The sequence below is a fragment of the Typopeltis vanoorti genome, chromosome 20 (assembly GCF_054136105.1).
Source record: "Typopeltis vanoorti isolate ZY-2024b chromosome 20, IOZ_Tvanoo_1.0, whole genome shotgun sequence".
NCBI classification, from domain to species: domain Eukaryota; kingdom Metazoa; phylum Arthropoda; class Arachnida; order Uropygi; family Thelyphonidae; genus Typopeltis; species Typopeltis vanoorti.
Window position 1 is genome coordinate 31,341,177 of NC_143568.1, and position 21,462 is coordinate 31,362,638.

At 36.0% G+C, this 21,462-nt stretch overlaps 1 protein-coding gene across 1 annotated transcript in view; it reads left to right on the plus strand.

The window, feature by feature from the left end:
* Positions 1-21,462, plus strand: part of LOC150095343 (ATP-dependent RNA helicase DDX24) — a 157,426-nt gene that overhangs the window by 55,776 nt on the left and 80,188 nt on the right. The window contains exons 7-8 of the mRNA XM_090410662.1: positions 11,030-11,148; positions 18,779-18,903. Of these exons, the coding sequence (XP_090266788.1) occupies positions 11,030-11,148; positions 18,779-18,903 (244 nt within the window). The remainder of the gene's footprint in view (positions 1-11,029; positions 11,149-18,778; positions 18,904-21,462) is intronic.

Here is a 21,462-nt window from a genome sequence, read left to right on the forward strand (position 1 = left end):
GGCATTGATTCCCCCACATACAAATTAGCTAAACATTTGGCCAAAGAGCTCACACACTATACTGGCAACACACCATCACACATAAAACACTCAGCCCACTTCAAAGCCAGCATAGAAAATCTTACACTCCAACATACTGACATAATGGTCAGCTTCAACGTCTCCTCCTTATTCACAAATGTCCCACTCAAGGAAACTTTAGAGCTAATCCAAGCTAAATTTTCCCCCGATATCTCAGCCCTATTTCAGTTCACAATGAACTCAGGCTATTTCGTTTGGCAGGGAAAATTCTACAAACAAATAGAGGGGACAGCCATGGGCTCACCACTCTCCCCACCCTTGGCCAATTTCTTTATGGAGACCTTTGAGGAAAAAGCTTTAGCCTCTGCCCCACAAAAACCAACCATATGGCTTCGCTACGTTGATGATGTGTTCGCTATTTGGCCACATGGCTCTGAAACACTCCTCTCCTTCCTTACACACTTAAAAACCAACATGCCAGAATCAAGTTCACCCTGGAAAAAGAGGAAAACAACTGCCTCCCTTTCCTAGACACACTAGTCACCCGCCAGCCTGATGGAACTTTGGTTTTCTCAGTTTACAGAAAACCCACCCATACAGGCAGATACATCCACCAACAATTCCCCCCCCCACAACAATATGGAGTGGTAAAAACACTATACAACAGGGCTAAACTAATCTGTTCTAACGACATAGCCCTTAACACTGAACTAAATCACATCCTCAACACTTTCTCAGCCGATGGCTACCCCCCCCCCCCAAAAAATCCAAAAAATATTAAAACCTACAAACCACAGCCCCCCTCCTCCCCCCCTCCACAAAAAAGATTACTCTAAATCCATCACTATTCCCTACATCCGAGACACCTCAGAAAAAATTACCAAAATTCTAAAAAAACATGACCTTGCCTCCTGTTACAGGCCTTACAGAAAATTGGCAGCCCTTATCCGCTCTACCAAAGACCAACCACTTCCCCTAGACCTACCTGGTGTATACCAGGTCCCTTGCAGTTGTAAACTGTCGTACTTTGGCCAAACAGGCAGGACAGCGAATATCAGAATTTCTGAACACAAGGACTACATCCGGTTTTACAAGTATAGCCATTCTGGTCTTGCAGACCATGCTCTGGATACTTGCCACAGAATACGGTGGAAGAAAGCAACAATAATACACCGGAGCAAATATAAATTCGAAAGATTATTTATGGAATCAGCCTCTGCCCTAAGAAACTCTCCAAACCTCAACAAATTTGGTTGTATGCGACTGCCCCAAATTTGGGAGGCATACATCAGCAGACCTTCAGCCCAACGGCCAAGAACGCCTACTTAGCCCGCCAGAGGGCACCATCAGGACTTCTAGGAGAACGATAGCTTCATATCTTCATTCTCAGTTACTGTATTGTTAGTGCCTGTGTGCACCTGCCTTTTTGTAAGTTCCTTTAGAAAATGGCAATGTGACATTGCCGAAATATCGGAAATATCTATTAAAGTATAATTTAATTTATATTCGGATCTACGTTGTTTCAATTCCCTAAGTGATTTAGAAATGCATAACCAACGTATAAGCCTGTCTACGAGAATCAACATCATCCACGGAGATACGATCGCACGGAAGGCTCGCCAATATGGTAAAATGAAGTTGAAGCTGTCTAGACAATTAAATCGTCTGACTTTCCTGAAACGCTGCCTACAGGCCTTACAGAAAATTGGCAGCCCTTATCCGCTCTACCAAAGACCAACCACTTCCCCTAGACCTACCTGGTGTATACCAGGTCCCTTGCAGTTGTAAACTGTCGTACTTTGGCCAAACAGGCAGGACAGCGAATATCAGAATTTCTGAACACAAGGACTACATCCGGTTTTACAAGTATAGCCATTCTGGTCTTGCAGACCATGCTCTGGATACTTGCCACAGAATACGGTGGAAGAAAGCAACAATAATACACCGGAGCAAATATAAATTCGAAAGATTATTTATGGAATCAGCCTCTGCCCTAAGAAACTCTCCAAACCTCAACAAATTTGGTTGTATGCGACTGCCCCAAATTTGGGAGGCATACATCAGCAGACCTTCAACCCAACGGCCAAGAACGCCTACTTAGCCCGCCAGAGGGCACCATCAGGACTTCTAGGAGAACAATAGCTTCATATCTTCATTCTCAGTTACTGTATTGCTAGTGCATGTGTGCACCTGCCTTTTTGTAAGTTCCTTTAGAAAATGGCAATGTGACATTGCCGAAATATCGGAAATATCTATTAAAGTATAATTTAATTTATATTCGGATCTACGTTGTTTCAATTCCCTAAGTGATTTAGAAATGCATAACCAACGTATAAGCCTGTCTACGAGAATTATTCCTCTGTAATTCTCATATTCAGTTTTATTTTGTTTTTTTTATTGATGAGTACTATGAAAGTAACACTCCCATCATCAGGAATTTAACCCTCAGACCAGACCTGAATTATGTAATTTGAAAACCATTTATACTCCCATATTTGACCATTTATAGTCAGATATCGTCTATTCTAGATACGAATCCACATTTCAGGTTTTTGATGATTCTACCCTGAGTTGCATTCTTCTTGAATGTTTTCTACCACTATATTGTCACTGCTCATTTTATTTAGCAGTCTTTCAGAGTAATTTCTCTAATTACCTAGTTTAATTTTACCTTCATTTGCATGTCAGTGTTAGCTTATCTGATTCCTTTATTATTATTATTGTACTGGCACTTCCATGGAGTCCAAAAGATTCATTGTGGGAGACATCTATCATACCTCTCCTTGAATCCATTAGCACACAAAGCCCTCACAACTGACTCTGGAAACCTATTCCAATCATTCACAACTCTCTAAGCAAAAAATCTAGTCCTCACCTCTGTTAACCACACTTTTATTCAACTTCCAGGGTTGACCCTTGTTCTGGTCCCTCTAGCCAAGTGCTGAAACATTTCCCCTGTATCTATCCTATAAAACCCTTTAAGCAACTTAAATGTTTCTATAATATCCCTTCTTTTTCTCCTATCAGCCAACTTCTACTATCCACATACACCCTCAGTCTATCCTCAAAGGCAGCATTCCACAGGCAACTCGCCATCTTGGTCACTTGCCTCTGAATCCTCTCTGCCACTTCCCCATCGCCAAGAAACCCAGGTGACTAGACTTGAGCACAGTAATCCAGCTGTGGGCATATCAAAGCCTTATAAAGAGGAATAACAACTCTCTTCTCTACTTGTTAATATGTTCTTCAATAGCCAAGAAATTTTATGGGCTACTTTAGCAATATATCCTCTAAACTTTAACTCTCTTTCTACCACCACTATCCTTAAATCTCTAGCTTCATCTTTTTCCTGGAATACAGTACCATCAACGTGATACACAGCTTGTAATAAATTCATCCCAAAATATATAAGTTTACATTTCTCGACATTAAACTGACACCCATTATCTTTTCCCATACTGACAGCCTATTTAAATTGTCCTGCAATTGCATCGTCTTGATTAACTATTATTCTACCTAATTTTGCATAATCAGCAAACAACTGAATATTTCCTTTCAGGTTATTTCCTATATCATTTATGTACAAATTAAACAGCAATGGTCCTAGCATTGAACCTTGCGGTACACCACTAGTTACTTGTTTTCAACTAGTTCTGCCCTTCCATATACCACTTTTTGATATCTGTCCAGCAGCTACCCTCTTATCCACTTAACCAGTGTCATATCCATCCCCATTTGTTCTCATTTGCATAACAGAGTTCCATGTGACATTCTGTGAAATGCCAAATCATCGTATAGCCATTTCCTTTATCCAATTAAGCTGTTACTCTATTATAAAAAGTTAGTAAATTGCTAAGGCATGACTGACCCTTCACAAAGCCATGGTGATCCTCATACAGTATCATTTATTTCCACCCATTCTTGAATTCTCTTTTTGATCAATTTTCTAGTACTTTTACTACCACACCTGAGATACTGATTGGTCTATAATTTGCTATTGCAGTCTTAGAACCTCCCTTATGCAAGGGAATTGTTTTGCCCTCTTTCCACACCCTTGGAACTCTACCAGAGCTGAGACTTAAAGAGCCTAGTCAGAGGTATTGCTATTTCCCTTGCACATTCTCGTAAAACCCAAGCTGATATCCCATCTAATCCCATAGCTGTTATTTACATTGAGATTCTGCAATATCCTAAGAACCTCCAATTAATCCATCTCTCTTTCTACATGAGTGTCTGTCACATAGGTTAAAGCAGTAACCACATTAAGATCATATACTCTTGCAAAGTGGTCACTCAGTAACTCAACTATTTTATCTACTTCTGTCTCTTTGTGACCATCATCACTCATTAAGGCTAATCTTCCATAGTCATTCTTCCTCTTACTTTGCCGCATAAGGAAAGAACTCTTTGGGATTTCATTTGGCCTGCTTGGCTAGATTCTTCTTGTAATCTGATTTTGTCTTCCTTGCCAAGGGGTGCTTAAGGGTCAAAGCTGTATAACTGAGAGGAGACTGCCACATAGCCTTTAAAGGAATGCGGAGAACCGACCAGGGCTTCTGACCTAATGTCCAATCCTCACCTTCTCGTGGTGCACCCTGTTGGGTATCTACTTGCACACTGAACGAACGAGGATGGGCTGGCAATTTGGGATTTAGCCGACCAAATTGTATTCTTATTGGTTAAACCAAAATAAAAAATGAGGTACAACATGACAAAATTTCATGCCGGATGGGGCATCGCCCGGTTAAACAAGGCCCCCCCCCCCCCCGTTGTTTTTGCCAGGGAACCAGGGCGAACAGTGAAAAGTCAGCTACTGGAACAAATCTGAAAACAAACCCCAACTCAACATCACCAGAGTTAAAGATCGGTACTATCAACGTAAGAAGCCTGAATGGCAAAGAAATAGAGCTAGCTGAGGAATTAGATAAGTACCAGATTGACATAATAGGGGTGACTGAAACAAAAAAGACGAAAACTGGTGAGATCTTTCTGAGCAATAAATACAAAATGTTATTTTCAGGCAATGACAGTCAAGGAAAAGAAGGAGTTGCCATAGTATTCAACACAAAATACGAGACTAATCTTCTTGAATGGCGGTCAGTCTCAAGTAGAGTAATGTGGGCAAATATGAGAATGGGGAACTGGACAATGAGACTAGTTTGTGCCTATGGTCCCACAGAAGGTTCTACTAAGGTAGAAGTGGAGGAATTTTTTGAGGCTTTAGAAAAAGCAACTGACACAATGAAAAATGAAAAGTTGGTCCTTGTTGGGGATCTAAATAGCAGAGTAGGAAATGATTGTGAGACATACAAAAAATATTTTGGGAAAATTTGGAGAAAAGAGCAAAGCTAATAATAATGGCAAATATCTATTGGATTTCTGCTCAGGACATGGACTGGTTATTACTAACACCATGTTCCGACATAAAAATGTGCACAAATTCACATGGAGAGAAGAGGCTAGGAATAAGAAAAATCTCATTGACTATGTTATTGTTGATAGTGATGTTTTCTCCCTGGTGCAGGACACCAGAGTGTACAGAGGATTTGAAATTGGAAGTGATCACTATTTAGTCTTGAGCAGGATAAAATTGAATTTCATATTGAAAAGAATAACATGTAAGAAAGTTTTAAAGCGAATAAAAGTTGAACAGCTCTCAGATGTGAACTGTAGACTAAAATACACAAAGATTATTGAAGAAAAAATGAAAGAGTTTGAGAACAGGAATCAAACCTTGGAGATTCAGTGGCAAGCCTTCAAGAAAACATTGATTGATTAAGCCAGAGAGGCATGTGGTGAGGTTGTCTGCAAGGATAGAAATATCAGAACTCCATTGTGGACACAGGAAGTTAAAGAACAGTGAAGGAAAAGAAGAAAGCATATCAAAAGTTCCTGGCAAATAAGTCAGCTTGTGCTCTTAGAGAATATAGAGAATGCTAAACAGTGTGTAAAACAATCTAAACAAAAGTCATGGGAGGACTTTGGCAAGAATATAGAAAATAAATATCAAGAAGGTGGCAAAATATTCTGGAGGTTGTTGAAGAAGCTTAGGAATGGAGGAAAGTGCTGTAAAAGGAGTTAGAGATGATAAAGGTGACATAAAAACTGGAATAAAAGATACCCTTGAAGTATGGAGTAATTACTTTGAAAAACTGCTAAATGAAACAAGCAGTGATGACAGCACAGTGGTAAAAAACACTGACCAGGCATGCAGGCAGGAATACATATCCATACTTGAAGTAGAAAAAGCCATCAAAGGCTAGAAATGCAGAAAGGCAGCTGGAGTAGATGATATTCGACCAGAAATGCTGAAGTATGGTGGTATAAGAGTCTTACAGTTACCGCACTGCATAGTTCAGAAAGCCTGGACAGAGGGACGAATTCCCGATGATTGGAGTAGAGCTCTCATTGTACCCATATATAAAAAGGGAAATAAAACTGAATGTGAGAATTACAGAGGTATTTCCCTACTGAGTGTTCCTGGCAAGATCTATGCAAGTATACTTGAGAAACGATTGAGAAGAATTGCGGAAGGAAAGCTTGGTGAAGAACAAGCTGGATTCAGGCCAAACAGAGGTTGTCAGGATCAGATCTTCACTTTACGACAACTAGTCGAGAAAGCATGGGAATATAACAAAGATCTGTATTTATGTTTTGTTGATTTGGAAAAGGCATATGACAAGGTGCCAAGAGAGAAGCTATTCAATACGCTGCAGTTATATGGTGTCAATGGGGCATTATATCAAGCAATACTTAGTCTTTATTTGAGTTGTAAGTCAGCAGTTAGAATTAAAGGAAGTACAGGAAGATGGTTTAATGTTAAATCTGGTGTGAGACAAGGATGTACATTATCCCCCTCTGTTATTCATTATCTATATGGATCACATTATGAAGGAAAGTGGTATTAAACATGATATCAAAATTGGAGATGTTAATGTCAGCACTTTGCTTTATGCGGATGATGTTATACTTTTAAATAAATCCGCTACAAGTCTGCAAGATTCTCTGACTAAATTGAATAGTTGTTGTAATAGATATGGTATGAAGGTCAGCAATAAAATGACAATGAAAATAAGCAGAATCATAGAAAATATCAACTGTGTTGTGAATGGAGAACCTGTGGAACAAGTAAAACATTTCTGCTACTTAGGCACGATTTTTACCTAAGATGGTAAATTAAATATAGAAATAGACAACAGAATCAGCAAAGCTGGTATGGTGGGAAGTCAATTGAATAAATTCGTATGGAATAAGAGAGAAATTAGTCGGAACACTAAATTAGCTGTATACACGGTGTTCAAACCAGTTTTAACTTATGGATCTGAGAGCTGGGGCAGAAGTAAAACACTTGACCAAAGACTAGAGACCGCAGATATGAGAGACCTGAGAAAGATTATAGGCATGAACAGATGGCATCAATGGCATTATCATATTAAAAACGAAGATATTAGGAAAGAACTTGACATTGTCTGCATCCAGGAATGCATTAGCAGAGCTAATCTCAGGTGGTATGGTCACCTAAACAGAATGGGCGAGGAAAGATTAGCTAAACAAGTGTTTTCTGCCAGGTTGGCAGCAAAACGACCCAGAGGAAGACCAAGATATAGGTGGATTGATACGGTACAAAGTGCCTTAGATGACAGAAATATAAGATCTGATAATGTTGTAGTCTTGACAAGTAACAGACTGATTTGGAGGAAAATTGTAGATAGGAAATTAGTAATGATATAATTTTTTCATGTAGTACTATCATATCCTGTACACCCCTTGTGGGTATATGGCAGGAATTTGATGATGATGATGATGCCATGCTGGTCACCTTCCTTGCCTGATACTTGTACTGTTCATGAGTTTTCTGGTCACCTTTTTCTTTATATATATCCTCCACAGCATTTTCTTTTCTGCAGCTCATGCTTAATGATATTACTCATCCATCTAACTCCTATGGATTAACCCTCCTTACTAGGTATACAATTTAATACTGTTTCCTCTAGATGACCCTTAACTATATCCCATAAGATAGTTTGTATATTTGAACAACTTTGGCTGGTAGGGAGGTTAATCTGTATCATATGGAAAGGTACCCTGCAATGTTCTAATTTGCATTTCATTTTGATATTTGAAATATTGTTCTGACCAAGTTTCAGTGCTTATAAAGAAATGCTTACTTCGGTGCAGCTAATAATGATTTCTGTCTTGAGTTTGTTGAACCTGAACACACACACACACACAATACAGCCACAACATTTTCTAACATGAAAGAATTCTTTTGTTTTTTTACTCACTATATCAGTGATGAGTTAAATATATCTTCAATTTTTTAAAAATTTTCAGTAAAAATTAGCTTAAAAAAACAAAAGAAGTATTAGAGGGGGGAGGGAAATAATATAATTACATCCATAGATAATTAGTGGCCAAATCAGTCAAAAATAAATAAATAAAGCACACCATTTCATGTGTGATCACTGAAGTTAAACAAATCTGAACCTAGTTAGTTCTTGGGAAGGTGACCACCTGAGAACCCTGAGTGCTGCCTGCATGACAGTTTCTGTTTTAGGGGGATATGATTGAAACATTTAAGCTTCTTTAAGGATTTTATAGGATAAATACAAAGGAAATATTTCAGCACTTGGTTAGAGGGAGGCAGAACAAGAGATCATCCCTGGAAGTTGGGTAAGACTGTGGTTAAGGATTTCAAGGAGAGGTATGATAGATGTGCTGATAGCCTTGGTTCTCTCACGATGAGTCTTATGGCTCCATGGAGGTGCCCATACAATAATAATAATAATAATAGATATTATTTTTTAAGAATATGCTTGTATAAGCTACACTTAATACTGATGATGATTTGACCCCTCTCTCATGCCCAACTCTTAGTAACTTTGTAAGATTTTTTACAGAGTAGTTCACCATTGCTTTCCACAACCCCCCATTTTATCTGGGCTTGGGACTGTTATTCATAGGCCTGATTTGTCAGGCCTATGGCTGGGTCATAAGTATTCATGTCTTCAATTCCGTGTGTTCACAGGGCCGGTTTGCCTGTTCTGAGGAATGAATAATCTAAGTTTCTGGATAAAAAAACCCTCTATCCATATGAGACTGGCACAGTTTATTTCTCCATAATTAAAAACAATACTAATTAATAGTAAACATGATTTCAATTAGTCTTTTTAAAAACCAATAATGATATGTTAACATAATTATATGTTAGTTTTTAAATTGATCCAGCCAACCGTCGTTACATACAAAATCATCACATCCAAGTTGTTTAGCAAATTTTTTTGCTTGAGCCTTTAAGATCAGATTTCTATTGAGTAGTGAAGTATTGAAGCAATGCTTCATTGACATTTGTAGGCTTGCACTTTCTAAATATTTTTGTTTCGGTTATGTCATTTTCTTGTACTGATATGTAATCATCTTTATTCTTCCACAATGTCAGTACTGTGGAACAGGACAAAGAAAAATTTTTACACCCTTCAACATTTTTCTCAATTTACAAATAATTTCATTTATTTTTAACTGATTTTACAGTCATGGTAGCTTTGGTAAGGTGAGGGAGGAGTGCTGGAGGCTAGACACTGGAGAGATAGGTAGTAAAAGAATAGTCCCCAAGGACAGGATTAAGTTATAAACTGGCCTGTAATCCAGTGTGGATGGTCATAAAAGCTATGTCACTCCTTTTATTTTTGTCTATTCCAAGAACTACCTGAGCACTTAAGAATGTTTGCATAGTTACCAAAATTTGTATGGTATACAGGGTGTTCGGGATAAATTTGACAGTTTCGTAAGGAAAAAGAAAATCTTCTTTGTATCTATTAAATTTAATGAATTGACAAAAAAACATTACAGGCAGAGTTAATTACAATACTATCAACAAGATTTACTCAAAATAACCACCATTAGCATCGATCACAGCTTCAATTCTGCTTCGGAACCTCGAACAAGCTGATGCTACAGTCTCCCTGGGAAGGGCCGCAAAAACTGTTTTAATTTTATCCATTAACTGGGCTTTTGTATTACTGGAAGTGCGATTGGTGTCTTTTTCAACTGTGCCCCATACAAAATAATCCATGGGGTTAAGGTCTGGGGAGTTTGGAGGCCAAACATTTGGACTGGTGAAGTCGTAGAAATTTTCAGACAACCATTTTTGACTTTTCCCAGAGGTGTGGCAAGGGGCCGAATCCTGCTGCCATACATACGGCCTACCATTGGCTACCCTTGTTATCCAGGGCTTGACTACAGTTAGCAACTCCACGAACAAAGCCCGAATTCCAATGCCAGGGTTCTTCAACACCTGTTCCTGCAGATTTGCGAGGAATTCTGCTGTACGAACGCAATCAGATCGTCTGCTAGGGATCTTTCTTCTTGCTACATCCTCGTAGTCACCATTGCAAGTCTCTAGTTCATGCCTGATTGTTTTTACTGTATTCAGGGAGCATTGGGCAGCAGTCGTAATATCCTTATTTTGATGGCGGGCACGAATCATCATGATACAAGTTATTCTCTTCCATGATTCAGGTGGGTTCCAGCTATCCATCCTTTCTGACATCTTGTATATGAATGAAGAAGGGTCCAAACTTTTAAATGAAGAGAAGTGTGTGTTAATACATGTAACTTACGGAAAAATATAATTAATTATAAATATGTCAAATTTATCCCGAACACCCTGTATATCCATGTGGTATGCTTGTTATAAAAGTGAGCAGTTGTATGGGAATATGTGTAAATTATAATAATTATGGTGTTTTTCTCATTACAGCCATGATCTCATTATTTCTGTGCTTGTTGCAACAAAGTTCAACTGTATGTCTCTTGACTGAGAAATGATACATGATGCACTTAGTTGTAGGATACTATTAACTAAAAAATAAAAAGTTATTATTATACTTGTATTAGACTTCATAATGTATCTGGTAATAGTCACATAGATTCTGATATTTCCTTCTCACTCTAAACTTCTTGGATTTCCAATTTATGATGAAATTTTATTTTGTTATGCTTGGTGTAGGGTGATCCACACTTGTCTCGAGTAACATTAATCAAGTATTTGGTGATCGATGAAGCAGATCGAATGGTTGAGAAAGGTCATTTTTCTGAACTTACAAATCTTCTGGAAATGATCAATAAGTAAGTTACTTAAAAAAAAAAAAATGCTTTTGTGTATGTTCAAGTATTTATATGAATGTTTTATTTGACTCTGAACCTAACCATTTGTCATTTTGTAAGCTTTCTATCCATAATGAAACAGTAGACACATCTGATATCTCATTTTCTTTTCTTAGTCTCCCAGGCCAAGTATCCTGTCATGGCCATGTAACTTTGCATGATAGAAATTAATACTATGATAGAACAGTTAATCCTGTCTGCAAAATCTGTGTGTTGTAAATTGTGTGTATAGACGATGGGCTCACTGTCATGCTGCTGGTTTTGTATATGTTTTGTAAGTTTTTTTTTTCCTTTTTATTTTTTTTTAACTTTTTGGCTTCCATTTTTAAAATTCTTTCAAATTCCATTGTCTGATTTATTCATCTCTCTGCTGTTAGTTCCATTCATGTTTTTTTTGGATGTTGAGTATATTTGTGTTCACATATTTGTTCTTCATCTTCAACTTTTTTCGTAACATATGTTTTTTGGCTCAATCAAGTTTGGTACCAAACATGTCATCCCTACCTTTTTTAAAAAAGTACACATCCAGTTATGTCATTTCATCATCATCAAATACCTGCCATGTACCCTCAAGGGGTGTACAGGATATGATAGTGCTACATGAAAAAAATTACATTGTTACTAACTTCCTAACTACAATTTTCCTCCAAATCATTCTGTTACTTGTCAAGACTCCAATATTATCAGATCTTATATTTCTATCGTCTAAGGCACTTTGTACCGTATCAATCCACCTGTATCTTGGTCTTCCGCTGGGTCGTTTTCCTGCCAACCTGGCAGAGAACACTTGTTTTGCTAATCTTTCTTCGGACATTCTGTTTAAGTGACCATACCACCTGAGATTAGCTCTGCTAACGCATTCCTGGATGCTGACAATGTCTAGTTCTTTCCTAATAACCTCATTTTTATTATGATATTGTCATTGATGTCACCTGTTCATGCCTCTGATCTTTCTCAGGACTCTCATATCTGCAGTCTCTAGTCTTTGGTCAGGTGTTTTACTTCTGACCCAGCTCTCAGATCCATAAGTTAAAACTGGTTTGAACACTGTCTTGTATACAGCTAATTTAGTGTTCCGACTAATTTCTCTCTCTTATTCCATATGAATTTATTCAATTGACTTCCCACCATACCAGCTTTGCTGATTGTGTTGTCTATTACCATCTTCACTAAAAATCATGCCTAAGTAGCTGAAATGTTTTACTTGTTCCACAGGTTCTCAATTCACAACACAGTTGACATTTTCAATGATTCTGCCTATTTTCATTGTCTTTGTCTTTTTATTGCTGACCTTCATACCATATCTATTACAACAGTTATTCAATTTAGTCAGAGAATCTTGCAGACTAGTAGCGGATTTATTTAGAAGTATAACATCATCCGCATAAAGCAAAGAGCTGACATTAACATCTCCAATTTTGATATCATGTTTAATACCACTTTCCTTCATAATGTGATCCATATAGACAATGAGCAACAGAGGGGACAATGTACATCCTTGTCTCACACCAGATTTAACATTAAACCATCTTCCTGTATTTCCTTCAATTCTAACTGCTGACTTACAACTCAAATAAAGACTAAGTATTGCTTGATACAATGCCCCATTGATACCATATAACTAGCGTATTGAATAGCTTCTCTCTTGGCACCTTGTCATATGCCTTTTCCAATTGACAAAACTTAAATACAGATCTTTGTTATATTCCCATGCTTTCTCGACTATTTGTCGTAAAGTGAAGATCTGATCCTGACAACCTCTGTTTGGCCTGAATCTAGCTTGTTCTTCACCAAACTTTTCTTCCACAATTCTTCTCAACCATTTCTCAAGTATACTTGCATAGATCTTGCCAGGAACACTCAGTAGGGAAATACCTCTGTAATTCTCACATTCAGTTTTATTTCCGTTTTTATATATGGGTACTATGAGAGCTCTACTCCAATCATCGGGAATTCGGCCCTCTGTCCAGGCTTTCTGAACTATGCAGTGCAGCAACTGTAAGACTCTTATACCACCATACTTCAGCATTTCTGGTCGAATATCATCTACTCCCTGCTTTTCCACATCTTAAGCCTTCGATCGCTTTTTCTACTTCAAGTATGGATATGTATTCCTGACTGCATGCCTGGTCAGTGTTTTTTACACTGTGCTGTCATCACTGCTTGTTTCATTTAGCAGTTTTTCAAAGTAATTACTCCATACTTCAAGGATATCTTTTTCTCCCATTTTCATGTCACCTTTATCATCTCTAACTCCTTTTATAGCACTCTTTCCTCCATTCCTAAGCTTCTTCAACAACCTCCAGAATATTTTGCCACCTTCTTGATATTTATTTTCTATATTGCCAAAGTCCTCCCATGACTTTTGCTTAGCTAGTTTTACACAGTGTTTAGCATTCTTGCATTTGTCTCTGTATTCTCTAAGAGCACAAGCTGACTTATTTGCCAGGAACTCTTGATATGCTTTCTTCTTTTCTTTCACTGCTTCTTTAACTTCCTGTGTCCATCATGGAGTTCTAATTTTTCTATCCTTGCAAACAACTTCACCACATGCCTCTCTAGCTGAATCAATCAGGGCTTTCTTCAAGGCTTGCCACTGAATATCCAAGATTTGATTCCTGTTCTCAAACTGTTTAATATTTTTTTTTCAATAATCATTGTGTATTTTAGTCTACAGTTCACATCTGAGAGCTGCTCAACTTTTATTCGCTTTAAAACTTTCTTACATGTTATTCTTTTCAATATGAAATTCAATTTTATCCTGCTCAAGACTAAATAGTGATCACTTTCAATTTCAAATCCTCTGTACACTCTGGTGTTCTGCACCAGGGAGAAAACATCACTATCAACAATAACATAGTCAGTGAGACTTTTCTTATTCCTTGCCTCTTCTCTGCATGTGAATTTATGCACATTTTTATGTTGGAACATCTTGTTAGTAATAACCACTCCATGTCCTGAGCAGAAATCCAACAGATATTTGCCATTATTATTAGCTTTGCTCTTTTCTCCAAATTTTCCCAAAATATTTTTGTATGTCTCACAATCATTTCCTACTCTGCTATTTAGATCCCCAACAAGGACCAACTTATGTCATTTTTTGCAAATAATATTAAAAGTATTTAAATGATAGGTATGTCATTTAAATACTTTTAGTATTATTTGCAAAAAAAAAAAAAAAATTAGAACTACATTTAGCCCTAGGTTGAGACATACCAATATTTTGAGAAATTTCAAGAAAAAAATACTGAGACTTAAAATTGATTACAATTTAAAAAAAAAAAGTAATTTTAACATATTAAAATGTTTAGTTTGGTATAGTTTTTAAGGTTTTTCAAGTGAAGGTATGTTAACCTGGTCTTGTGCAGAAATGGCAGGGTTTTTCTTCCCAGAAACTCAGGTTTTTCATCCTGCAAAACATTCACACCAGTCAGAAGAATACATGCAATTTACAGACAGTGTAGATAGCATTAACTTCTCTATCATAAGCAGTAATCAGGCTTCTAAAATGCCAAGTAACTTATCATCTTAGAAGTCCCATTACCTGGCAAGCCATTGAACCTGATATTTTGGAAAAGTGAAAAGTTAAGTTGGATATCGCTTTTGATATCAGATTTAATGTTACTTTTGTTCATAATATGATTTACACACATGAATAATAATAATAATAGTGGATGTAGTGTGCACCTTTTTCTTATGCATTATTTTAGATCAAACCATTTTTGATTTGCTAAATACAGAACGGCTTAAACCTCCCTGCAGTTTGATAAATATGGGTGGTTAAACATGAATAAGTTTTATTTGTTGATGATTTCTTTGGGCCAAGAAGTCACTTTTTTCTTTTGAGACATAGTGGAGTATCAATCAATAATTTGGTAAATGAAACTGTCATCTATGAGATCTGAATTTTTTTTGTTGTAATCCTCTTGATTCATAACTGTTGCCCTTATTAGCTTTGCTAATCATAATACTTTTGTTCTTATATAACTTTTTAAAGCAGACTATTTCATTCTGGGATATTACTTTTAGGTGGTTAAGATTTGTGTAGGATGCTGACTATGTCTAAATGCACATTATTGGCTATTGAAAGTGGTAGATTGTAGATGCCTCATTCTATATTCATCATATTTTCTTGTTTTGGAACTTGTTTAGGTGTAACAGCAAAGTCATCACCATGACTGAGAGCATTCTTAGCTTCTTCTGTAAGCACCTGTAACAATAGATTAATGACCATGTGCTCTTGCTGAAGTTGCGTTCTGAGCATAGTATGTTGGCACCGCTGTAGGAGTTCAAATTGCCTTTCAAACTGCCTGAAGAAATCATCAGCAAAATGAAACATATTCATGTTAAAGCACTCTGTATTTATGGGGTACCTAAAATCCACAAATCTAATATTCTCCTATGCCCTATAGTTGATACAATGGACAGTCCTACTTATAAACTTGCTCAACAGTTAACTAAGTCACCGATTCCCCTCACTAATTACTCCTCTACTTTTATTTAAAAAAGACTGTTCATTTCAAATCACTGGTTAAAAATCATATTCTCAAAAAATGCAAACATAATGGTTAGTTTTGATGTCACTTCCTTATTTACTAATGTACCACTAACAGACACTTTTCATTTAATAAAATAAAATCTAACTTTCCTCCTGATATCTTTGAATTGTTCAAGTATGCGGGTTACTTTACTTGGCAAGATAAAATCTATAAACAGATAATGGTACTGCATTGGGTTCTCTTCTCTTCCCCACACATCTTTAACTATGTCTTTTACATGGAATACTTTGAGAACAAAATATTTATCACAGCTACTTACAAAACCTTGATGTGGTTATGCTTTGTTAATGATGTGTTTGCCATTTGGCCACATGGGCAAGACACTTTAAATTTTTTTTGTTACATGCCTAAACAGCTAACACCACAAAATTCAATTCACAGTAGAAAAAGAATCTAATAACTGTTTGCTTTTTGTTGACACATTAGTTACCTTGCCTTTCAGATGATTCACTATCTTTTTCCATTCATATTTTTTTTATAGAAAGCAAACACAGGAAGATATCTCCATAAACAATCACATCCTCATCTGGTCCAGCAGTATGGTATTTATGCACGTGCGCACACACGCAGACTAGGGCTATTTGTTCTAATGATGCAGCTCTTTCCACTGAACTTAAATATCTTCATCACACTTTCCTGGCCAATGGCTACAGCTCATACAAAATAGATAAAATACTCCATGATCCTCTTACTTTCCCTTCCTCAAACATACAAGAACAAAACACCATTATTCCTATTTCCTCTGTCTGTGGTACATCTGAAATGATGGCTAAAGTATTAGTAAAATATATCTTTTGCACCACATTCAAACCACATGTTAAATTAGCAACTCTGATTTGCTCTCCTAAGAATAAACTCCATCCCCCTAGCATACCCTGTTGTATATGAAGTTCCTGTGTTTGTGACTTGGCCTACTATGGACAGACAGGAAGATCTGTTAATGTTCTCCAAGGCAAATATAAAAAAGTACATTCGCTACCATTATTATGGCAAGTCTGGACTGGCAGACTACATTTTGGACATCCCTTCACACAGGATTAGATGGAAGAAAATTACTTTGCTGTATAGAAGTCATTACAGGTCATAAAGATTATTTTTACAGTCAGTCATTGTATTCTCCTAACCTGAATTAGTTCATTTGGTGTTGTAATACCATTAAAATAAGTTATGAATTTATCTTCTGTGTTATTACTGAAGTTTTCCCATGTCTTTATATAAACTCACTACTCTTTCATACACAACTTTTATAACTACTTTTATACACACCATCACTGTTTTACATGTTTATTTGTGTTCTCCCAATGGCATTCAGTGACTTACTCAATATGAAGTTTCAATATGCCTTTTTCTTTTTCAGCCTGTCCTTTTTAACTTCTGAAGGCCACCATGAAGTTCAAAAAATTTTTCTATCAGCCCCTTACCACAGGTTCCAGGCTGAATTATTCAATGTTTTCTTCAGTTTCTGTCACTGAGTCTCCAAGATTTCATTATTATTTTCAAACTCTTTCATTTTTAATCCCATAACATATGTATATTTGAGTATACAGGTCACCTCTGAAAGCTGCTCCACTTTGTTTCTTTTTAAAACTTTCTTATGTTTTTTTTTTTTTTTTCACTATGATATTCATTTTTATCCTGTCCAAAATTAAATGACAATCACCTCCTATTTTAAATTCTCTGTTATACTCTTGTATTCTGACCGAGCACAAAGATATCACTATCCATGATAACATGGTCAATAATTTTTTTTTTCCATGTGAATTTGTGCACCTCTTTTCTCCAAATTTTTCCCACTGATTTTTATATGAGTGCTATTCATTTCCTACTCTGTTTAAGTCTCTAACATGAACCACCTTTTTCTTTGTCAGCTGCTTGTAAACCTACATTTGTCTCTCTCTCTCTGTGTGTGCGCACACACGTCTTAACTTGAGTTAGTCAGTCTTCAAGTTAAGACGTATGTCACTCATACTTACTACGGCTATCCATTACATGTTCAACGAATACTACCTAACTCCTACAACATAGACCAGATGTTAATATTTTTGTTTGGGCTCTTGCTGCTACTGAGGGTAAGAAAACCCACAGAGACTTTTTGGAAGGATTATAATATCTTGCAGATTCAGCATGGAGTGAGGTGGCAGCAGACTGTATGAATAGTGTTTGGAAGAAGGTGCTACAATATATATATATTCATACATTTACAGGACTAGACTAAGACAAAGCCTTATAAGAGATTGGAGATAAGAGAGTGCTGCTAACTAAAGACAATGGTGGGAAAAAAGCTGAAGAAAAAGACCAAGTCCCAAGAAAGTTCACTGTGAAAAAATTAGTAGAGGCATTTGACTTTGTTAAATAAGGCAATTTGGTTCTTTGAGGAAATAGAAACCCCAATATGGAGAGCTTTTGCAATCTAGTAAGAATGATATAAGCTGCAGTTGCTTGCTAAATAGAAATTTTGGCAAAAAAAAGAAAAGGAAACCTATACAGAATCAACTAATTGTGGAACCAATTGAAAGAAAGGCTTAGAAAGGTTCTTCTAGTCAGTGACTACAATTGAACTTAGGTCTTTTTTCCAGTGGCCTAATTCTGTGGATACACATGCCACTTTGCTGAATTACATAGGCTCTATCTCTACAGACTAAGTTGGATGTAATGCTGAAATTTTTAAAGAAGTTCACTCCTGCTCTTATCTCATCTCTTGAAGATGAACCTAGACCTTCCTCAAGTTGTGCATCTGGTGAACTATCTGAGGATGGTTCACCAGATGCACAACTATAATGCATATATATGTGTGTTTATACATGTATGTGTGTGTGTGTGTATATATATATATATTTTTTTATTTATTTTTTTTTACTTAAATGGAAAAAGAATGCAAAAATCTTCAGACTTAAAAGCTGTTTATTAAAACTAATAACTGAAGAAAACTTACTGAACAGTACTGGGTAGTTTTGCTAGTTTTAGATGTATTTATGCAAATTATTTCTGTGAGTTTTTGCTGTGCAGTATTTACATTGTATCATTATTATTAGGAGTGGAGTAGAAAAGAAGAGACGTCAAATGTTTGTTTTCTCAGCAACTTTGACACTGATTCATGACATGCCAAAGAGAATTGCTTTGAAGAAAAAGAAAGTAACAAATCAAAAACAAAAACTAGGTTAGTTTTACTTATTTTTTTGTTTATTTCACATAGTGTATTTCACAGAAATATTTTTACTTTTACTGGTAAATAAGATGAAATAATGTACTGACCATTCCTGCATATGTGCAGGTAATCAGAATGGCTGAGCAACCCATTGTCTGTTATACACTTACAGCATAATCTTTATAGCACTGCACTTGAATAATTTCATTTTAGCTGTCTGTATAAAAGTAGGAAGCACGACATGCACAATCAGTTTTCATTGGAAATTTCCATCCTCTGAAATTATTATGGATCAATGCAAGTTGCATTTCACATGATGATAATGCCTTCCCATTAATCAAGCAGTTTGTTGTCCATACAAATTAAATTAGTATTATGTAGAAAATTGTATAAGTCATCATTCAGAATCTTAATAGTAGTTAACTTAATTAAATTGAAAGACTCATACAAAACATAAAATAAATTACTGATTTTTATTTTTTATTTATATTCCATCACAAAGTACAACTTGTTCTCAGTAATCAGCCAGTTAATTTATGATTATTGATGTTATAGCTCTGGACTGATAAAGTATTTGTTTTGAGTAGGTTTCTTGAAGGTAAAAGCCAGATAACTGGGAGAAGACTTCCACATAGCCTTTCAAGGAATGTAGAGAACTAAACGGGCTTCCAACCTAATTGTTCAATCCTCACCTTCTGAGTACTAAGTGAATTAGGATGGTCTGACACTATCCAGAACTCAAGATAGATACCATTAATATAAGAAGCATCAATAGAAAAGAGGTGAAATTGGCAGAAGAATTAAAGAACTACTGTATTGAGAGATTCTTCTAAATAGCAACTATAAGAGGTTATAATCAGGCAGTAGTATCCAGAGAAAGGAAGGTGTAGCAGCAGTGATCAGCCCTAAATACCAATATAATCTTCTTGAATGGCAAACAGTTTTAAGTAAAGTGATGTGGACAACACTTTAAACTGGGAATTGGACAATGAAAATGTATCTGTTCGTATGGTCTCACAGACGTTCTGCCAAATAAGTGGAGGAATTTTTTAAAAGAAGGAACATATTGAAAGGCTCCTAGCAAGTAAATCAGCATATATCCTGAGAGAATACAGTAAAAAAAAAATTAAAAAAAAAAACGTAAAATATAGCTTAACAAAACTCGTAAGGAAGACTTTGGTAAACGTAATAGAAGATAAATACCAGGAAGGTTGGAAAATGTTCTTGAGTCTCTTATTCCTTTTATCCTCTTTTCTTAACAGCCTCAAGAACATGAAAAGGAAGATATGAAAACATATATCTTAATATGTTTGGAGCAATTACTTTGAAAGATTGTTAAATGAAAGAAGCAATGACAGAATGATTTAGAAAATAGTGAAGAGCAATTTAGGAATGCATATCAGTATTAGGGTAGGAAAGGGGGTTCAAAAACCTCAAATGTAGAAAATCAGTTGGAGTAGATGGTATTTGACCAGAAATGCTCCAAATATGAAGGTCTAAAAATTTTATAGTTGCTGCACTGCATAATCCAATTGTGGTCATAAAGCCAGATTCCAGATGATTGAAGTAAAATTCTGATATTACCTCATCCTAACAATGGAAATAAAACTGAATGTGTAAATTGCAGAGCACTTTCTGTACTTAATGTTCCAGGTAAGATTTATACAAGATCTGAGCATACTAGAGCAGAGTCTAATAAAAATTATGGAAGATAACTTTTGGGAAAGAACAGGCTTGGTTCAAACCAAATAGGGATCAGATTTTCACTTTCAGACAAATATTTGAGAAATCATGAAATGTAGCAAGTATGGTTGGGTGGTTTACCTTTTCCTGTATAATCTGTTTCGGCAATAAAAGGATAATATGAAAATACCAAAGAACACTGAAAACATCAACTGTTTCCTGAATTGAAAATCTATTGAAAACAAGTAAATCATTTCAACTACTTAGGCACGATTTTTATGAAGAAAGGCAAATTAATGAAAGAATTTAATATTTAATTTTAATAAAATTAAATATTTAATAATTTAATAAAGACCGATGATGAAATACTACCAAATGTACTAATTGTTATAAGAGAATTAGGACTCATTATTTTTTATATTATTCTCTAGAAAGTTTTTTCATTTTGTTATAATATAAATTAGAAATGCCAAGAAATTACATTCTTGGTTTCATCCTTTATCCAAGTGTAAGCAAACAGTTTGCACAATAAACTTCACTTCACAACTGGGCTACTTGTATATAGAGGCTAAAGACTTCACATCAGTTGCCTTAGTATCCCATAATGCAACATACATATCACAAAAAACTTTCAACATCTATCTCTAATCCAGAGTATTTAGTAATAAGGTATGACACCTTTTGGCTACTTGTATATGGAAATATGACTTCTGCATTATTTCAACTTTGGTATCACTTCTGGGTAGTGGCCCTTTCCATAATGCATAGCATTATACATCTGTAAGGATATGTGCATTACATTATGGGATACTAAGGCAATTGATGTGAAGTCATTCTTTTTCTTTCCCAGATTCCATCAGGAGCATTGGGAGTCTGTAAATGCTTTCC